This window comes from Pyxicephalus adspersus, chromosome 1 (assembly GCF_032062135.1).
Source record: "Pyxicephalus adspersus chromosome 1, UCB_Pads_2.0, whole genome shotgun sequence".
Lineage (NCBI taxonomy): Eukaryota > Metazoa > Chordata > Amphibia > Anura > Pyxicephalidae > Pyxicephalus > Pyxicephalus adspersus.
The window spans coordinates 70,729,125-70,750,837 of NC_092858.1; the positions used below are offsets into that span (position 1 = coordinate 70,729,125).

Consider the following 21,713-nt stretch of genomic DNA (forward strand, 5'->3'; position numbering starts at 1 on the left):
TTACCTATTTACACGTGGCACTGCTGTGGGCATGCCTAACTAGCAACCCCACTGTTCTCCAACAAGCCAACCTATCCAAGCAAATATATTGAAGTGTACTATAGAAAGCAAAATAAAAATTATTTTAATTAACCACCTGAGCGTTACACTGAGGTCTAGATTTCTGTACCAAAAGTGATCCACTGTTTTTCATGAAATTTTTTTTTTTAAATTGTAGACCTGTAACTTACAGAAATATGTCCGAACAGGGGTTCTAGTAGATAATATGAATATAAAAAATGTATTTACTTTTATTTTTTTTATTTTTTTTTGTATTGGATTGGATACCGGAGTTTGTATTCAATCCAATACAAAATGAGCGTTTGAATTTACCAGTTATGTACTTTGTATTAATTTTATATTATTTTGTATTGGATAGACAAGTTTGTATCCAATCAAATACAAAATATAAATTTGAATTTCCAAGTTATTTACTTTTATTTTATTTTTTTTTATTTTTTGTATTGGATTGGATACAGGAGTTTGTATTGAATCCAATACAAAATGAATGAATGAGTTTCTATTTGAATTTCCCGCACACGCGCCGACGACATCACGCACGCAGAAGCCTTCCGTTTTTTTTTCTCCGCCGGACGGCTTCTCGCTTCAGAGATCATCCGGCGCTGGACGAAGACGAACGTGGACGATCAGCGGGACCAGGTAAGATGCCGGCCGGTATACAAGATACCGGCCGGCATCTTACCGGTCCCGCTGGCACCCGACGCTGGAGAGGGAGATCGACGGATGACGATGGACGGAGGACGACGCTGGAATAGGAAAACGACGCTGGATGTGCACAGCGGGACCATGGAGGTAAGGATGTGACAAAATTACGGCGTTAACCATCCTAGCCATTTTTTTTTGCCCGACCTTTGTACGGGCATAACGGCTAGGTGGTTAAGAAAAAAAACTATTTACCTACTCATTTTTAACATTTGCTACTTTACATTCTGTTGACATTTATATTTATATGCCATTTACCTTAAAATTCAGGTTTTAGAAAAAGACACTGCTGAATCAGACAGTAAAACACAGGGATCCCATAGCCTTGTGTTGTGCAATCTATTTCACATTAATCTCTGATGACACCATTATTGGGACCTGGAAACTAAATACAACTGACTGTCAAACGTTGACTAAAGCACAGGAAGATGGAAATAAACCTGAGTCAACGTGCAAGTTTATAATGAGTCAAACACCTCCAGCAGAAAGAGTTCCAGCAATGACGTTAACAGGATAAGGGAGTGGCCCAGACTATCGCCCCATTCTAAAACAGTCATACCTCTACAAAGAATGAAGGATGGCTGGCAGTATTGCTACATACAGGTAATCCTGTATTGGTATATACAGACATGTAAACAACGTGTTCAGGCATAGTGCAGCTGTTTATTCTTTGGCTGCACCAACAATGGTATTTCTGTGTCATCCTAATACTTATATGCACAATCCCATGAGTGCTCACATACAACAGGGGCGAAATGTGGAAAGACTCCTTATTTATGAATGGTCAGTGGGACTGGTTTTATTCTTGAAAAAAAGGTATATAAATACACTTTATATAAAGTGTATAAATACAAAAAATTTTATTGTCTTATATGAAAATATGATGCAAACTGCTTGGTACAAGTAAAACAGGGTTGGTTAAATTTAGTAAAAGACTATTCAAAATCAATATTTTAATTCAGACATGACTATGAGAGGATCTGACGATTAGTACCTTTATTACACCCTGCACTGGAACCAAAAGTAAACAGATACAAAGCCTTCTCATCACCCCAACAGATAAGGGTTTAACCCTTTTTTTTTTTTTTTCTTTAAACAGCTGAACATTCTCTCCTTTTGTATAAAATTGAATGACACAAGTTTAACTATAAGCACATTTTCTGTTCAGATAGGGCAAACATTTGAGGAATCACCTAACGAGGAAAATATTATGAAATCACCTGGTATTTTGCATTTCTAAAACAAACACCTGCACAAATCTAAACAGACCAATAAGTAAGCAGTTAAGAGGAGGTTTGCAGACCTTAACAAGCCGTTTCTCCTGCCTGATTGACAAGAAACACGGCACCAACAGAAGTTAAAACAATGGAAAGGATTATAAAACTCCAACACAGAGTGTGGCAAAGGATGCTGGTTGTTCCATCTTTACTAAAACTTTGGAGCAAGTAATAACAAAATGGAAAAGCGGGGCAATGAAACCTACACAGGCTATGGAAGACGTCAAAGCGTCAGGACTGAAAATTCAAAGTAATACATCTGGAAAATGCACAGGAAAATTGAACAAATGGGCAGAACAGTAGTCAATGCTTGTGAATAAGCTTTAAGAAATTGGCTAATGGGATTTACATACAGAAAAGCCAACCATAAGCCATTATTACCAACCAAGCAAAAGAAACTAAAGTTACAGTGAACTAAAGAAAGAAGAAGAACAGTCATGGACTGTGGATGATTGGGTGAAAGTAATATTCACTGATTAATCAAAAATTTGTAGTCAAGGAGATGATACTGAAACTTTAAGGTGCGTACACACTTCCAATTTTTATCGTTCAAAATGAACGACGAACGAACGACGAACGATCGATTGGGCAAAAATCGTTCGTAAAAAAAAGTAACCAACGACGCCGACCAACGAGGGAAGTCGTTGGAAACGAACGACCGGACCGGCGGATCGGATTGGACGACGATCGTTGACCATCGTTCGTGTGTACGATCGTTCGTTGATCGTCCATGGTCTGAGCATGCGTTCACTTCCTGTCGTGCACGTCACTCCCTGTATCGCTCAAACGATCGTATCTATTGTGTGTACAATATCTACGAACGATCATGTCGTTATCTGTATGTGCAGGATCGGTGCTATACGATCGTTGGCAGATATCGTGCAGGATCGTTCGTCATTCGTTTAACAACGATAATAATTGGAAGTGTGTACGTAGCTTTAGTTTCATGCTGTTCTACTGAAACAAAGATTACTGGCTGAACAAACATCTTTCCATCCAATCAATTGAAAGTAGGTTTAGTGATAATGAAATAATTTTTCAGGCTGATAATGCATCATGCCACAAATCAAAAAGTGTTACCACGTTTCTTCAGGAAAGGCATATCGACTCAATGACATTATTAATAATGACTTAAGATTTATTTATTTATTTAAGGCCAACATCGTACACGGCTATTTACATACTAACTGCCTCTCAAAGGAATCACAATCTAATGTCCCTACTATAGTCATAGTATACAAAAGTAGGTGGATGTTTTTGGACTTATTCCATAATTTTTACCTAATTGATCTGAACGAAACATGTGACAATAATTACAGCAATATTATTTCATTTTTATGGAAAAATGTTTTACAATGTCAGAATGTACAGCTTTGCAAAAAAGTAAGACTGCTAAATGAACATAATCCAAGAATAGGTTCCATGTTTTTCGTCAAAAGAGTTGTAGTACCTGCAACCAGGAATGAAGGAATTGCTAACATCATAGCAGAATGAAAGTCCATCTAATGTTTATTATGGATTCAGGGCTTGTGGCCACTCTTTCTGCAAGAAACCTTGACCCAATTCCCATATGACCTCTTTTTTTCTGACAAGCTATCAACAAAGAAGGTATCAGGTATCCCTTTAGATGATTTGCTTCCCCACAGCTGCAAGTCAGAATAGCATTAAAAGGTGTGATGAGCAGTGTTTAGAGGCAGGTTAGTCTGCTTCTAGAAGTCTGACCTACAGTTATTAAATAGGTGTAATGAAGCAAAAGGATCATCACTACAGTCTCAAGCACATCAAACAGTTATGAATAGCAGATGTCTATGTTCCTACTTAAAGTACATAGCAACAGTGTAAGCTGCAGACAAGGTAAATGTAAGTAAGGTTAACAAATACAAATACTTATGCTATCCCATCCAACTACAAATAATTTTTTGCTCCAGCTCCCAGGTCACATGGTTCTCCAGTAATCCCTAGATAACAACTGTAAAAACTCACACCAGATAGTAGTTGTGCAGGTAAAAGTGGCACTTAATCTACCTAGATAGATCTTCATTTCTTTTAAATCTAGCTGGAACTAATATCTATTTTACTGGCTAAGGTCAAGCAATAGAAATCAGGGAGAAAAAAAGGGGGAGGTACCTGATCCTGCTGCCCAGGGTATAAGAAAATCAGCTCTGATCAAGAATCCCTACCCGCAGCTAATCTGAACAGAAACTGGTAAATTGAAAGAATGCACTCAGAATTCATTAACACCAAGGCAATCTGACCTTCTGCTTTCAGATCAAAAGGCTAAAAAGAAAAGAAAACTTACCATTTTATACAAAACAGGTAGTATACCAAAACTAAATTTCTGTAAGTGGAATCTTAATATGTGAAAAGATACTTTCTGTGATACTAGGTATTAGTGTCAGTGTTATATGTTAAAAAAAAAACAACAACAACAACTTTGCATCAATGCTACTGAATAAAATTCAGATTACAGGCAATTCAAATCAATTACAGCACTGTGGGGAAATCGGTAACATCAACTTGGCTGCACTGAATCAAAACATAAGGATAGCCGTCATTCAGATGTTTTATGTTAACAGCAAACCTGCAAACACAAATCATCTTTCCTTATTGTATTTCTTACTGGGGGGAAAAAGTCATGGAGAGGTCAAAAAACCTGAAGGTTGGCTAGTGAAAGGGGCTGGCAGGGTACTGCACATAGCTACCTGAAAGAATAATATGGCTCTCCACTTGGCTCAAGAGCACTTAGCCCCACAAGCATTAGAAGAGCTCTTGGGAGAAGTTATCTGCCTAGAATGCATTTCAGTATTTGTAAATTAGTCTGCAGAAGTATTTTTGAATGCAGACTGCACTAGGTAAAGCACACGAGTAATAATTAGCATCTATGAAATAACTGAAATTCAAGGAAAAAAGAGCTGGGAAAGCAAGGCCAGGAAGGAAAGGGCTGGATGATGCTCAATGTTCTCCAATCAGGAGATAAATCACTCCTCCTGACTTGCTGCAGATTCATAGAATATGCAAGTTCTGTACAGAAGAGGGGACCGGTACAAATGAAGATGAGGTTAAAGTTTGCTTCCAAAGGTTTTAATTTGTCAGATAATTTCATTGTGTCTTCTTGCAGTATTAGCAATTTATGTATGTGTATGTTCATTTACTTGTCATTTATTCATTTTAAAGTAATTAGTAAGGCAGAAAACCCAAGCATTCATTGTGCAACTAGTGTAACCATCAATCAGATGTTTGAAAAGAAATGCCAGACAGCTTTAATTTGACAGTGCCTAAAGCTAGAAAGGGCAACAGAGGTCAAGTAAGATTTGCTCCAAGCACCCACATAGACCTATGATGGTGTATTTAATAACCTTCTAGAGCCAACATATTACGCCAGGGGTTGGCAAAGTTTTTTAGCCACTAGGCCATTTATGGGGTGGCAGGAGCGCACAAGTCTGGCTCCGCCCACCACCAGGGAACGCCCCTGTGAAAGTGAAATCCCTCTCCTCCCTGTGTATTGCCGAGGAGAGGGATTTACCTTCAGGGAGCTTTCCCCATTTATAAATAATATTTATAATTAGGGAAGCAACAGCAACCCACAGCTCTACAGCCGGCATTAGGCTGTATCGGCCAGGGGGCATTAGGCTGGAACAAACTACCGGCTAGGCTGTATCTAGCCTAAAGGCCGGAGTTTGCCGACCTCTGTATTACGCACTGCGCAATATAGAAGGCAGAGACCAAATTACAAGCTCCAAACTACACCAGACAAAAGAAACATGGAAGAAGATGTCCTTGCAAAACTTTTAACGCTCAAGTAAACACAGCATTTTGTTATGGATGCAGTGGGAAGGCTTATACATTAAATTCACAATTTTACTGCTACATGTGGCTCTCCGTGTGAAATTCTCTCCAACTTGATGGGTGACAATAGGTGGATAAAGTCAGAAACTGGTATGGTATTTCTAGTAGATTGGTGCAAGGTTAAACCTTGGTCATGTTGTAACTGTTGTCTATGTTTTTCACGGGTTTGATTTGGGTTTTAATACTGAGATAATTGGATAAGAAAAATAAATCAGTGCAAGGACGGTTTCAGTGAATTGCTTTGCCTCTATAAGGTCATCTTTTTATCTTCAACAAGGTCACTTATATAAAGGTGTCTGTAATGTCAGCGCTGAGCCTAAAGACCCAAAAACAGTTCTAGCATTGACATCCTAAAGAAAACAGAAATCAGTTTTCCAAACAGCCTACTTATTAGGAACATTCAATAGATGGTCACCTAATTTGATGAGTTGGATATTACATGTAAAAAATTACTGCCAATAAAGGAAAAAACTAATGTACTTAAAGCGGACCTCAAGACAGAATTGAGCACAAAGCCTCCTGGGATGCCCATGTCAAGCATCCCAGGAGGCTCTTGGCTGCTCCTTTCTTTAATGGAATAAAAAAATTGCAGATCATACATGCACAGTGAGATCAGCAATCTTTTTCCTCATCTACGTCATCCGTTGCCACTCCTGTGCAGTGCGAGATCAGGTGACGTAGGAAGAAGAACCCAGAAGAGGATGTTGGCGTTGGGCAAAGATGCATAGCAGGACGACGTGGGATCCAAATGAAGAAACCTCCTGATGGATCTGCGGGATTAGAGGTAAGTGTGTTTTTTTTTTTTTTTTTGTGTTCCGCTTAAAATTACTCAGAATAATGCCTGGTTGTCCATACATCTAATACTTGGAGACATTAATCCGATGCAAGTAACATAAAACATACTAAAGTCAACCAGAAACTAAGTATTTTCAAAAGGGTAGGTGAACAATGAAAGCCAGCATGGTTCCACAGGCAAGGCATTTTTCAGTTTTACCACTTTTACCCTTGGAGCAAAAGTGTTTTTTTTTTTTTAAAAATAGGGGGCAATGAGAATAGACAGCAAAGTATACCATAAGAACAAAAGATTAGCAGACTAGCTACCAAATATCAATTAATCTGCCCATAGAAAGCAAGAAAACAAGTGCCAAACTAAACTGTAATTTTGTCTAATGAGCACAGAAATTGTAACGCTCATCCAAACCAAAAAATAATATAAAAGCATAATCTATTGCAGTTTAATATTCTTTGGTGGCTGCTTTTTTTCATCTTGTTTAGGCTAAGTAAATTTCCAGCAAATACAGCAAAAACCAGATGATCAGAAAAGAAAATCAGAAGTTTTATCTTCATTACTTTACGACCTGAACAACCCCCTAAAAATGTTATGGTAAATATGGTACTTGTCGCTTAACCATACACGCAACTCAAATGAACATCTCCATTACAAACTCCATCTGTGCTCCATTTCTGCTTTGTCTACAGTAAGAATCAAATGAGCTGGGTCTTTCTTGCCCTTTGACCCACAGAAGCACTTAAGCATCTGTTCTTTAACAGAATAGTTTAATGAAAAAGGGAAAACCAGTAAAAACAATAAAATATTATATATATCAATGAAATAATACTGTATATGAAATTTCATGGTTACTGCTTGAATTCGAGCACCTATGCATATTAATGAGACATGAATGCCAAAAGACCCTGTTGCTGGTTTACCAATTGTCCTTCCTTTAACCAAATTTGTTAGATACTTAGGGGTTCCCAAAATGCATTGTTAACAAGATTTTACAGATGATCTGAGCCATTACAGTTTGGCCTTTGACACTCAGATCTTTCCACTTACCCCTTTTTCCTGCCTCCAATAGATCACTTTCAAGTACCAATAGTTTACCTGCTGAATAAAAGTATCCCACTTTGGGTGATCAGTGTATAATAAATAGATAGGAATAGTAGAAAAACATATACAGCCTGGGGTCTGCCCATCTGGGGATGGGGTGCACCTTAAAAATGGGAAAAAACAAAGGTACCAAAGTTGGCCTATTTAAAAGGTTTTGTTGCACAACTGGCTCAGAAGAAAAAAAAAACCACAAACAAGAAACCAGTTTTCCCTGCCTAGATATCAGACAAGGTGACCAGCAAAATGTGTCAGTCCATTAAAAAGGAGAAGAAAAGATCGCACAGGTGTTTAGCCTGGGGGACAAACAATGACAGTGTATGTTCCCTATGCCAAGGTGAAATGTAGATTCTTACCAATGACAGTTTATAGCTCAACACACTAATAAACAGCCTTAACTGTATTTACTCTTAGACTAAAAACTCTCTACTCATTCAATGAGTTTCAGACATTTGCCTCATATCTGTAAGAATATCACAAGCAAGGTTTCTTTAGCTAGAAGACAAGGGAAACATTTTCAAACTAAAAGTTATTCCGTTCACTCCCATTCACCCTGACCTAAACTGACCCAATCTCCCATTCCAGAGAATAATACTTGCTGGGATCCTTGGGGCCCATGGCTCCTTTCCTTTGTTTAAATCCACGGACAACTTTGCAATAAACCCACAGACCACAGGTAAAAGATCACCTGCATAAAGGTCTATAGGACTTTACTATGCAAGTACAACTGGATGTAAAAGATAGAGAGCAATCACTTCTGGTCAGGGCAGAGAGGGAAACGAAGATGAACGGACGTGACCAACTCAAGTTGAAAACCTTTCATGTGTACAATGGTTGCCCGCCTTCTTTTACCAATTAAACATTATGCTTTTTCTTACCATCATATTTCTGCACAGCCAAGCTTGTGATCTACAGCCATATTGCACAGCCAGAAAGATCACTTCTTCCCAGATCACTCACTACTTAAAGGGCTGGCCTATTATCCTCCAGAAACAGCAGCATAAAATTGCACAGCCAAAATGACAAATCCTTTGACAGTTGAAACATTAAATATATGTATTCAATATGAATATTAAGCCATTTTCCTGGAGTTTAATACACCTGTGCTTCTGACCAGTGCCAACTTGTGAAGGGTAATCGAGACCTGCAGTACCTCCCTCATTATGTTACTCAAGTAACTGGTTTGGGCAGGAAAGCAGGAAGTTTCACCCTAAATGATGAATCACAAGGTTTCTGCAAACACCAAGCAAAAATTTCATGAAAACTTATCCCATTGAGGTGTTTTTCTAAGAGTAAGACCATTATCATAGATCAAATTTGTTTAGCTTAGCTTTTTCTATACCCTGCAATTGTCAAACACAAAACAGGATTTGGTCATCATAGGTTTCTATACCATGTATCGAACTATATATAACTCAAGATAGTAATACTGAACATTACAGAACCATAGAAAAGGCATATCCTAATAATTAAAGCCACTAAGAAAATATCAACCTTTGGATATAGTGATAATCAGTCCTTTGGATGCAATCAGCCACTGGGCGAGCAGATTCGATGGCACTGGTGCTCCATCTTCCAATATACACAAAACCAGCATAAAGCTTTGCTTCACACAATATTAGTGGAATGAGTGGCACAATCTAGCACAGTCCCACAATTTACCGATTTTCCATACTGCCTAAGATTTGAACAAACACTTTATTTTCTAGATGTGGGCAAAGGCAGCCAAGCTTTGTGAAAAGTTGTAACCCTGTAGCCACAAATGGCCAGCATTTTAAAGAGATTTTTAATGAAAAGGTGTGCGTGTGTATATTTTTTTTAAATAAAATTTATTGTAAAGCCTCCACATTTTCATGCTTCTAGTCTTCTCTCTGATAACTATATGCGAAAAAGATTAGCTTTCTTGCAATAAAATATGTTAGATTTAAACTAAATTTTACACAAAGGGTTAAACATTTAATTTATAAAACAGCCTTTATTTATATTTCTAGGCATTAGTATTAGCTGTAGAAAAGAGAAGTTGCCAATTTCATACAAGGCTGATTCACAGACATGCCCTTTGTGCATTCCTATACAGTCCACCCCCATGCCCGAAAATAGAAATCCTGGGAAAAAGCTGCATGCAATCTGATTCTTTGTTCAATTGCAGTTTAACCATGTAACAAGAGTACAGTTTAATGTTGGATGCACTTCTGACAAAGCTCCTATGCGATAAATAGATATAACATTTTATTATTAATAAATCACACTGAATTACTATGGAAAAATCTGCTTAAACACAATGCAACATAATATTAACTTCAGGTAATAAATAACATTTCCTGAACATAGCCATTCAAAACACAAAATCCAAAACATCTTACAAGTGAGGCAATGTAACTTTGCATGTATTTTGCTGCATAAGTATCTAGTTTGTCATAATACAATTCTGAGCTATGCAACCTTCTAGCGAGAATACACACACACACACACATCTTTGAATTTAAACGATCAATTAACAGAACTATCATGTACAGTATATATATATCCATTTTTTAATGTTAGATTGCTCCCTGTACCCACTCAGGGTGGATTCACCCTCTTTAGTTGTTGATCGAGGATAAATCTTTTAATGGAAAAATGTATTTCCAAATATACCTATCTCAGTGGGCTTTGCCCCTCAATTTGTGGATATCTCCTTTACTTCTTTTTGTGGGGATACATGAGTGTTTTCACGCAACAGGGTCTTCACCTCATGTGTCACTGTCTATATTCGTTCGTCATTTACAACCCCTATTTACTGTACAGCACTGTGTGATATGTTGGCGCTATATAAATACTGTTTAATAATAACTTACTAAATGAGTAAATATTGCAAAAATGTATAGTATTACTCAATTTCCAATTTCAATAAAAGCATATTGGAAAATAACCCCCATGGGAAGCTCTAAATGGTTCAGGCATTTTAACAACCATATTTCCTTTAAAATGCATATAGAATATGTAATTCACTTACTGCTGCAGTGCTCAACCCAGAAATGATTTTAAACTGGGTGGAAGCCCCTGTATTGTGACCCAACAACACATCAGTAACCACCCAAAAACAGCTGGGTGGTTGCGGAAAGGTGCCAGGTGGTGCAGCTAAAAAGGACTGGGGAGAACACTGTGCTGAAATAGTAGAACATTAAGGTTATTTTCAGACTGGTAGTGTGGTGCAATTACTGCTTCCTTATGCACCTGAACCACTTTCTCATGGAGATTCTCACCCTGGCAGCCCATTGACAATGAATGGGGGTGGCACTGAGGGGTTCCTTTAAGAACCAGTGCAGGCAACCAAGTTGCTGTACTGGAACCACTGCCATAGCAAGTCTGAACATAGCCTAAAACAATCAATTCCTGACCTCTCTAGTTTGATTTTAAAGTGATGTTATTCTTGTTTAAAAATCACAGCACAGATGCTGGATGTGGTTTCAGCTTAGAAATGCCTGATGGTTGCTTACATTAGAAGACTGGAAAAGAAAGATAGCTTCCATCCAACCCTGAAAATGTAGGTAGATGGTTTTAATGACGTTTTTATTACTAGTTTATAAAAGAAGGCGTTGTCCATGAAGATTGAAATCTTTACGGGGTACTCTGTTGGACACACCAAGCTTGGTCCCTATGTCCCCAGTTCCAATTCCCTTCTTTATGTTAGTGCATACTCCATGTACCTTCAGTTACCCTATTGTGCAAAAATTCTAAATATGTTCCAAAAGCCTTACAGTTCTCTCTATAGAAAGAGATGTGCACTCCTATAGTCAGCAGTGTCACACTTCACAGTGGTTTTTGTTTGTTTTGACCAAAGCCTATGCTTCATTTGTTGAAACCTGAAACCAACAAGGCCAACAGAATCATATAAAGTTTAAAATTTCATTTTGTTTTTTTATTAACTTGATAGTTAGATAGGAAGGGTGGGGAAAAGATAACTTGGGAATAACATTTTTACATGTATTCTGAAGGAAAAAAAGCTAACATTTTAGTGATATTCCATAAAGATTTCTTCATATTGTAAACACTTTAGTATGCATAAATCCAGGCACAGGCTCACTTCAAGAATCCAAAAAAAGAAGGAGAAATCAAAAATATGGTGAGCAATAAAATAACTCATTAATTTACAATGTCTCTTAAATGTAACCACATTTTATTTATTCCATTACCATTAAAAACATTTACTAGCCACAAATATCTTGAGCAGTACAGACCATCTAAAAGGGGCAAGCTTTAAGAAACCCTGTCAAGAGATGCTACATTTTTTCAGACATTTCATCCCAGTAAAGCAGTGAATCAGTCAGCTGCAACAATGAACACAGACACAGCATGATTTTTTTTTAACCAGCTACCTACCTGTCTGCAATAAATAAAAGATGTAAACAAGGCCAGCAAGCTTTCTCGGTGCCAGTCACAGTAAATGCACTTTGATGTCACTCACTTCACTTTAAAGCAGATGACAAATAAGTTAATTAAATTTCCTAGATAAATCTTAGTTGTCTTAAAAAAATCCACCATCACCAATTTTAACAAAAATTCCTATTAGAATATATGTGCATTAATTATCTTTTATGCACGACCGAACTATAAAAGACTATTTTGTGGTGTCAAGCAGTCCCAGGACACTTTGGGCTGTCATTCCACTGTGTTCCTATTTGTCCTTCCCAGCAGTATAAAAAATCTTGTATGAAGGAAAGGAATAGCTGGGAGAGCAGATAGCAGCAATCTCTCCAGCTTCTTTTAGCCGAGTGACTACTTAGTTTACAGTATTCCTAGGTAAAATAGTACTTACATGTCACTGCATTCATTATGTTAGCAGAATAAGGACTACCCACCACTGCTGGTAGAGTAGGAGCAGTACATAATGTCACATTAGCCACATATAACAAGATCTTAGATACACTTGGATGTAGGCTTTAAGGTAAACCAGTCATTGAAAAAGAAAAAAGCTGTTATCAGACATAAAACAAGCAGCATCTAAAAAATTGGCACAGAGCTGCAGTAGCCAGCAAGCCAGTTTTTATGACAGAATGCCATGTCATTTACATAGGAACAGCTCCAGAACTTCCTTTCTCCCACGCATTACCAACACCAGTGAGGTTGTCCATCATACTGACAGATCAATAAAATATGTGGGAGACAGGAAAATCAGTCACATTTAAACTTTGCATCTGTCTGAACTTTTTTAATTATCAGAAAAAAAGAGTTTCTAACATGACCCCAGCAGATGTATTCCAGGATCACCAAGTTATAAACAAAAGAAAGTTGGACTGATGTAGTGCAGAAACACGGGCAAAGAAGTGAAATACTTAACAGTCACAGTCCATGTTAGCAACCCAAGGTTTAGTTTTAGCATTGACTGAAATGCACCTTTTTCATGTCCAGAAACACTGCATGGCAGTTAGAGGTGCAGACATAATACAACCACCCTTAGGCACTGCCATCATTCCACTTTCACAAACATCTGGCCTGACAGATGCTTATTCAATGGTCTACTGCAAGGGATTTATTCAAAGACAATACACAGCATATCAGGGAGGAAATGATAAAGAATGGACAGGATTTTCCAACCTGTCCAATCATTATTTCCCCTGACATCTTAGAGCTAGCAGTGTCTGCAGGGTATCAATTAACAGGAAATTGTCATTTGAGCCTTTAAAGTCTAGGGAAAAGGAAATAAATGAATCCAACACAATGTTTTAAGGCCATAGTATTTACTATAAAGAAACCTTGCTGCTGCTACAGATCCAAGATGTGTATGAAAAAAAAAATCTGAAAAGCTTGAGAACCCATATTCCTTTCAGGTTAAAGCCAAGGAATATGAAAGGGTGCTGAATACAACTGCTAATTCTTTACCAAAGGAAATCTTGGAAAATTACAGCCATTATCAGGGACCGTTCCATGAAGGAGAAATGAAGAGGAAGGTCAATGAGGACACACACCATAGCTGCTTTTCACAAAACAAATCATCAACAAATGAACATTTTTATCAAACAAATTTTATCAGTCAATGAACCTCACAGACTATTAAAACCCCATTGCAAGTCAGTACCTATATATTAACATGCTGCAAAACAAATCGGTACAAAGGCATAATCAGTAGGCAGGGAGACCAATTCTTTTAAGCCAAGAAGATGGTTAACTCCTGCCAATACTATCATAGGAAGGGAGCTCTCATCATTGGAGAGAAGAGGGTTTGACAACAAGTTCCCAGATGTATTAGTAATAAGATCCTATCACAATAAAGCAAGATGGCATTGCAGATTCTAGATGGAACAGATGAGAAAGTTGCTCTTAAAAATGATTTTACGTTTTCTTAAATAGTTAAAATATTGCTTGGTTCATAAAGAAAACCATTGATGTATAAATATTTTTGGTCTATGCATAACACCAAAACAACAGAGAGAGAGCAGTGATTTGAAAACCACTAGCATAGCCCACTTTGTAAACACCCAAATGATGACACATTGGCTTTCAATACAACAGCCCTTCCACTTGCATGGGTCGTACAATGCCAAGACATGAATAAAATACACTTTTTCAGTAAAAGACTGGTAATAAAGGAAATAAGCTTATTTTATGGTAAAAGCTCCTGAAAACAAATAACCAATTCACTTCATCAACTCCCATGAAAAGGAACCATTATGATAGCTAACCAAATCAATGATAAAGGATGCTGAGTGTTTCAAATTGTTTCATGTCATGACTTTGGGATATATCATAAGACACACTCCCAACTGAAACTCAATATTTGTGCACGTGAATACATTCTAAATGCTTAGGTTGAAGCTGAAATCCAGGAAAAATTAACAGTCCTAAAGTACCTAAAAACAATTTGGCATAAGCTTCTTGCTATGTTTAACAGTAGGGATTAAAGGAGAAGCAGCACAAGGGGTTATGCCCACAGGATAGGGGGAAAAAGTAGCCAGAAACAGGGGCTCATCATTGTTCAGCTTTCCCTACCCAGTCAGCGTGGGGTGAAGATGGGACCTGTAAGTAAAACTAACACAGAGAAAGATTAGGTCTCATCCTCTGCCAGATAGGGGTGTCTAAATATCAGGACTAGATGCACAGAAACACAAATCTTTAACTTTGTATTTGTTTGTTTTTTTTAGTGCCTGGGGTTTAGCTTTAAGCCCATCATAGCAAGATCAATCTCCTATTTATGAAAGGATATTTTTTTTTTTTTTTTTTTTTTTTAACACACAAATATATATTTATACAAGTAAATTGCTGTACTGTGGGAAAGCTTTAGGAGTAAATGTTATGAAAGAAAAAACAAAAGCGCCGTTCTGCTCCATTGAGAGGGGAGAACGAGCGTGCAGCACCCCACTGTGCTCTCTCCCCTTCACTTGTATTACGATCGTTGGTGCATCTGCCAGGATAGACTCATGACCAACGTTGGACAAGTGCTGTACACACGTCAGATTCTCGTCTAAAATAAGCCCTGAGGTGATAAACTGATGAGAATCATCTGACGTGTGTACGTAGCCCAACAGCAACCATATTGTAGTGGTCAGCTTTTCAGTGCAGCGTTAAAAAACAAGGACTGAACTAAAACAAACCCAACACTTTCGTGTACAATGCATGCAAATTTCCAACTGCCAGTATAACAAAATAAAACCTATCCCCAGAAGGAACTTCTAACAGATGACAACGTTCCATTCTAATAAACACAGAAGCATGATCCAGCAAAATTTGCCCAGTTGTACTTGACAACATTGAATGAAAAAAAAAAACCGTCAGAATTTGCAAATTTCATTTCAGGAAGCAGAGAATCAGTGCACACAACTACAAATTAGATAAAAAGTAAATTGCTGGCTGCTGAAAGGAGAGCAGGAACTTTGCCGTCTCTATGGAAACCAGAGGAAGGGAGGGAAGAAATACACAGTCTATGATTAGCAGCATCACTCTCAAACTATATTTTTGTGTGATGATCTTCAAGTATTTCGGATGAATGTGTTCCTGATGTGTGTTACATTCACAAAATTCACCTTGTTACATAATAAAATCAAACATGGGTTATTCATGTCTAGCGGCTATGATTGGATCTATAGGTAGATGCATACATTTAAAGCAGGCCGGTACTCGAAATGTAAGATTCAGAAAACACTTTGAACAGCTTTCAGGTTATAGAATGCCTATTCTTTACCTTATTAATGCAGCTTTCAAGATATATTCATGAATAGTGCTACTAATTGAAAAAAACAGTTCTTGTCAACCAGTGCCAACATCCTATATCTCAGAAACTGGTTTCACTTCCGCCATTCCACCGATGAGTGCATAGTCATCTCTGACATTGGCCTCCCAAATCCCGCACATGCCCGCCCCCTCTATTGATATCCATCCTGTATGCTCTATGCCATGGGGCCACACTGGGGTCTCGGTGGCCTTTTACACTTCCCTCAATACCTTTATCACAATGGTGGAGCATTCCTAGTGGACAGTGCCCACTGAAGGGGCAAAGATGAGGCTGCCACGGAGACACATGATGGGGGGGCACAACATAAACATTACTAATAATAAGGCATTAGGGAGCCTATAAACATGTCATTGTGCATTGGTAAAAATGATAGATGTCAGTACAGGTCCATCTTGGGAAGTACATGTGGAGACAGTAGAGAAATATGCAGGTAAAACATGAAATGGTTTCTACCAGTTGTGTGCTGTGTTAGTTTAATCTAGGAGAGATGTCGTAATTCTAGACAACTTGCACCCAAAAAGGAATTGCGCACAATTCCATGACACAATAAAACAAAAAGATAAGTAAGCCTCTTCAATCCAAGAAATATACCAAAATATTCAAATCCTGGGTGCCAAAGAAAATTTAACAGAAAAAGAAGTACATGAATGAAAAACAGTTTTTACATCTTCTAATCAAAAGCATTCTTCTGAATAGATTAACACAAAAGCAAACAATTGTTGCTCCATTGTTATTGCATGGGGAGGTTTAGTAAAAAGCACTTTTTCAGGGTTCATACTCAGGGGCAACAGTTACCAAAAGCCTCTTCAAAGACAAACTGTGCTGTGCTCAGAGGCTTCAACCCCCCAATACAGGGCAGGAGCATAACACTATAAACTGGGAAACACATGCCTTCCTACAACCCTAAGCATCAGAGGGAGAGCACTGCATGATAAGGCAGAAAGGGATGAGGTAGGTAATAGTCTCTGGTTCCCTAAAGATTAATGAGCATTTAACCCTTTCAGTGCATAGGGTAATCCCACTGCAAGGGTAGGTTAAACTTACACCCAGCTTTAACAAGAGCTTCAAATTTTGCATTACATTGTAATCTAATGTATTGAAATACACAAGCTGTGTTCTAAATTGTTCTAATTTCTCAGACAACCATGCAGAACTTGTTCACGGTAAAAGCCTTTCTCACATTCCCGATCACAAACTTCAGTTGCTAAACGAGCTGCCCTGTTAGCATCTGTCTGTGCTACAAAAGTCTATTTTTACCTTTTTTGCCCATTTCCATATCACACCTTTCAGATCCAGACAATCAGAGCAAATTTAACAATTTATTTATTAATTTCTCTGTACATAAATGTCTCTCACTTTTAGAGATATCACAGAAACTGTCGGGGGGAGGGGGGTGGTTAGTTTCCCAATAACCTACTGCACTAATCAATCCCCATTCTGGCTATTGTTCTTTCCAGCATCACATCAGTTATCAACCCATCATAATCAATGACCAATACAGATGATCTTCTTCCGGGTGTTGGATCTTCAGCCTTCTTGCATGGCCATGTCTGGATGACATAACTCCTGAACATATGTGCATAGGTGTTCATTCAGACCATGCAGATGCTGGGAAACCTGGAATCCTACACTGAGCTGCGAATGCGCAAGTTTCAATCTACTACAAAAAGATGATTGTGAACAGGCAGTAAAGCATGTTTTGTTACATAAGGGACTCATCTTTCTTTTCTACATTATGAATCCTGCCTGCTCATAATATTTGTATACAAAACTATAATAAAAAGCTATAAAATAACTATAATAAAAACTTTAATAAAAAGCTTCAATTTGAACTTTTAACACCTGAAACAGAACATGTGAAATAAGACTGAGGTCATAGACACAGAAGGAGTGATTGCTGGCTTGTTTTTAAAAGGTGAAAACTCTAGGGATGTCAATGACCTGAAATAGGTATAAGGCTGAGAGCAGCCCTAAGGTCTGCAATGTTAAACACAAGACAGCAGTGGAAGCTTCCATTCTTCTGCTCTTACAGGTCACTTTAACAGTGTGATATGTTTCTTTGGAGTTCTCTGGGATAAAAACACCACAAGGCACTGCTCATGAAGTTTAGGAAGTTGTGTTTCTACATGCGATAAATGACAAGATTACATTGCTTTCTCTGGTCTGACATGTACAAAATGTTGTTGCAGGTTCAGCTATCAATATCTAACTGGCAACAAAGCTCAAACACCACCTTTGGGTAGGACCTAGATAAATAAAAGCCTTCATTGTATATGTAATAGAAGGTGGTAAGCTCACCAATGCACCATGAGGCCCTGCAAGTTAGAGACAGAAAACTTTTATTGAAGACCAATTATAGGTTTTAGGGTGAATGAATACTATGACCCACAATGTCATTGCTCAGATTCCCACAAGCACTTATAGTAAATACCATTTTACCTTGGCAATCTTAATGCTGGTGACTATTCGACTACAGCCTAGGTTTGCTAATAGACAAATTAATCTCTTTATAATTGCTCCTTTACTACAGATAGCACACACATAGATACATTTGGTAGCAAGCAAAATGAATGGAATACTCTGCCTGCCACTACTAGCTGAGGTCACCCTGTGATTTCAGCTATAGGACAATGACACTGCAGGTATCTGTACATGGGAACAGAAAGAACAGTAACAAATGACATCACAAATCATTCAAGCAAGTTCTTGTCAAGAAACCCAGTCCTGCCTACAATTTGGAAGTCTGGATAGTAAAACCTTACATACAAGGGATCCTACAGGAAGAAAACCTGACATGCTAGGAAGTATTACAGGCTGTATACCAACATACTATATAGCTAATGCTTCTAGGCCAGACTGCATGCACCATTACCAAAACTGCCAGCTTTACAACACCTCCACCTTCTTTAGAAGGAAAAACATTAAGGATAATCCCTTGTGATTTTACTATTTAATGCAAAACAATAAAATGATGAACTATCATGTAGGTGGAACATGTCACTAGGGAGAAATATGCAGCTAGTCTCAATTATTCAGAATAAATTGCAATAATGCACATGCCATTACAATGCCAGACAATAGAAGACGTATCATTTTTTAACAATGCACCATATATTTCACTGCTAAGGTTATCTGCTGTTATAGCCTGATCATTGTCTATTAGTGACATCTGTAAAACAACTGAAGATTGTAGTAACCCCAAGAGATGCCCCCTTCATTTCCCATAATTAGGCAAAGTTCTCTCCTCTTCACCCCCCTCCCTGTAAAGGAAAGGACACACTGGAGGAAGGCCACCTTCATAATTCAATGTTTTAAAAGTCACATCTGAAAGACCTCCTGCAGTAGACAAGGACAATACAAACCAATCAAAGTCTTCTCACAGTAAATCAAGAACCAAACCAGCCTTACTGATCACGTGCTTGGCCAAGTCAATACATCAACACCCAGTCTGTCCTACATAGGTCCTGAAATAAAATCATTACAAGGGGGATAAAAAGACACAACTATAGCACATACCGCTTGAACTCATCCCAACAAATACTTACATGTTGTGTCATCATTACGTCTACCAAAAATTGTAAGAAGACTCGAAAAAACATGACAAACAGGCTAACAATTACTACACATTAGAATAGAATACCCAGATTGTACATACGAACACATTTTCTACACACCTTGTAGACTTGTCCATAGGTGCCATTGCCCACCACTTCCACCAATTCAAAGATTCCTGCTGGATCCTGAAAAAAAGACAAAAAAAGAAGCAGTGTGTCATCATGAATGAAGGATGGAAATGTGAGCAACCATGGGATGGATGCAGCTGTTGCTCCCTATTTTTTTTTCCACTTGAGGCACATGCCAATACATGCAAACAAAGGAGGCCAGTGTGACTTGTATGAAGTCTCCATCACACATCAGAGATTAGATATAAAATAATAAACTATAAACAAGAGAAAGAAGACAAGAAAGCTGCCCCCATCGGCCTCCTGCAACAAACAGGCTGGACTAGAGGGGCCCAGCCCTGCCTCCATCATATGGGTGGGGGGCTACATCAGCAGCTGCTTGCTGGGGCTTCCAGCTCTACATTCATAGTGACTGCACCAGGCAGCCAGGAATCCCACAGGCCAGTCCACACCTTGCTGGGCTTTCCTTTGTGTGAATTCCCCCATACACACACACTGCCTGCCATGACAGCCATACTAACCCTCAAGGAGGAGAGGTCTATGTCCACCAGACTCTTGGCAGGCGAGTCATTAGCCATGGTGGCCCAGTCTTCAGTAGCCCAGGCACACTGTGTAGTCCTGTTAGTATCCAGACACAGCAGGGCGAGAACCTCTCCCCCTCACTCTCTCCTTGCAGAGCTCCAACTCCTCATTGGGGTGCAGCACACCCTCCTCTTCGTCTCCCAGGCCCCTATTGTGTGGCTCTTCCCCTTGTCTGTCTCTGGCGGACTGGCTGCAAGCAATGCGAGTCACACCATGTTGAGGTGGCAGCTCCCAGCACAGTGAACCAGGCTCGCTCTCTATCCTTCCCTCCCCTCCCTCTTTTCTTCCTTTCTTCCTCCCCTCGGACACACAGACATGCAAAGAGGAGACAGAGGGGGGTGGGGAAGAGAAAATCCTCAGCCAGCACAGCTACTGGAGCCGGCAGCACCAATCACGGCGTGCTATGGGAAGCAGGCATCCCCGCCGTCCCTTTAGATGTGAGCGCCGCCCCGCATCAGCCGCTAGGTGGTGCTGCAGAGCTCGCTGCACATTGGTGCGGCAGATGACAGCCCTGCACAGCTGCATCCTCCACTGCAGCATAGACACAGGGCAGCAGCATTACTCATCCCATTACTGATCCCTACCTCTGCATGCTCTCAGATGATTTATAGCTTATTGTCCAAATACTAATCATTTTAATGTAACATACAGGACTGAACTGTTTCCAACCATACAATATTGTGTATAGACACAACTTCTTTTGGATAGAGCAGGCTGGTATTATTTATCATTGACCTCCTCTTTGGAGGTCCCCATGGGTATGGCATCTAGGCACAGGGCATAAGTCCCAACTGATTTCAAAGGTTTGTCCTTCTTTTGGATCCTATTCCCTCTGCCTGATTTGTTCCATTTCATTTGTTACTTTTAAAAATTAATATAAAGGGAAAGTATGAGTGGTGATTGGCTTAACCAATCATTTGTTGTATACTTACTTTCATTAGGGCTTGGCAGGGGCGTGCCTACATACTTTTGCCTAAAAAAGAGTCTGTCTTGCCTATCTCCAAAATTTGGGAGGTATGAGAAAATTAAAAAAAACCCTCAGAACAAGAGGTAAGAAGAGCAAACCAGCCGATTGGTACATGTGTTCAGGTGACAAATGGAAGAAACATCTCTGAGACAAAAAGTAAGGGGACGTCTCCGTAAAGTGGACCTATAACCCAACCCTTTTTATAAGTTAAAAATTACCTTCTTTGTTTGGGGGATAAAAAAGGGTAAAGCCACTCCCCTTCTATCCCTATCTGCCACAGCGATAAAAACAGAATGGGAGCGCAGAGCCTCCTGGGATACTCACGTCACGCATCTCAGGAGACTTCTGGCTGCTCAGAGATGGAGACATAAAAACAATTATTTCATACATCCACAGTGAAATTGGCACTCTTTTTTTCCTATCTTATCAGGCTACATCACCTGATCTTGCGCCTGCGCAGTGCGATGTCAGGTGACATAGGCAGAAGAGGAGGAATGTA

General features: G+C 39.0%; 1 protein-coding gene across 1 annotated transcript in view; it reads right to left on the reverse strand.

Moving 5' to 3' along the window:
• The window catches only part of MAP4K4 (mitogen-activated protein kinase kinase kinase kinase 4), an 85,965-nt gene extending 65,376 nt beyond the window's left edge, over positions 1-20,589 (reverse strand). The window contains exons 1-2 of the mRNA XM_072403128.1: positions 20,187-20,589; positions 19,657-19,722 (exon numbers count right to left, since the gene is read on the reverse strand). Coding sequence (XP_072259229.1) covers positions 19,657-19,722; positions 20,187-20,243 — 123 coding nt within the window. The 5' untranslated portion in view covers positions 20,244-20,589. The remainder of the gene's footprint in view (positions 1-19,656; positions 19,723-20,186) is intronic.
• Between the last annotated feature and the right edge of the window lie 1,124 nt (positions 20,590-21,713).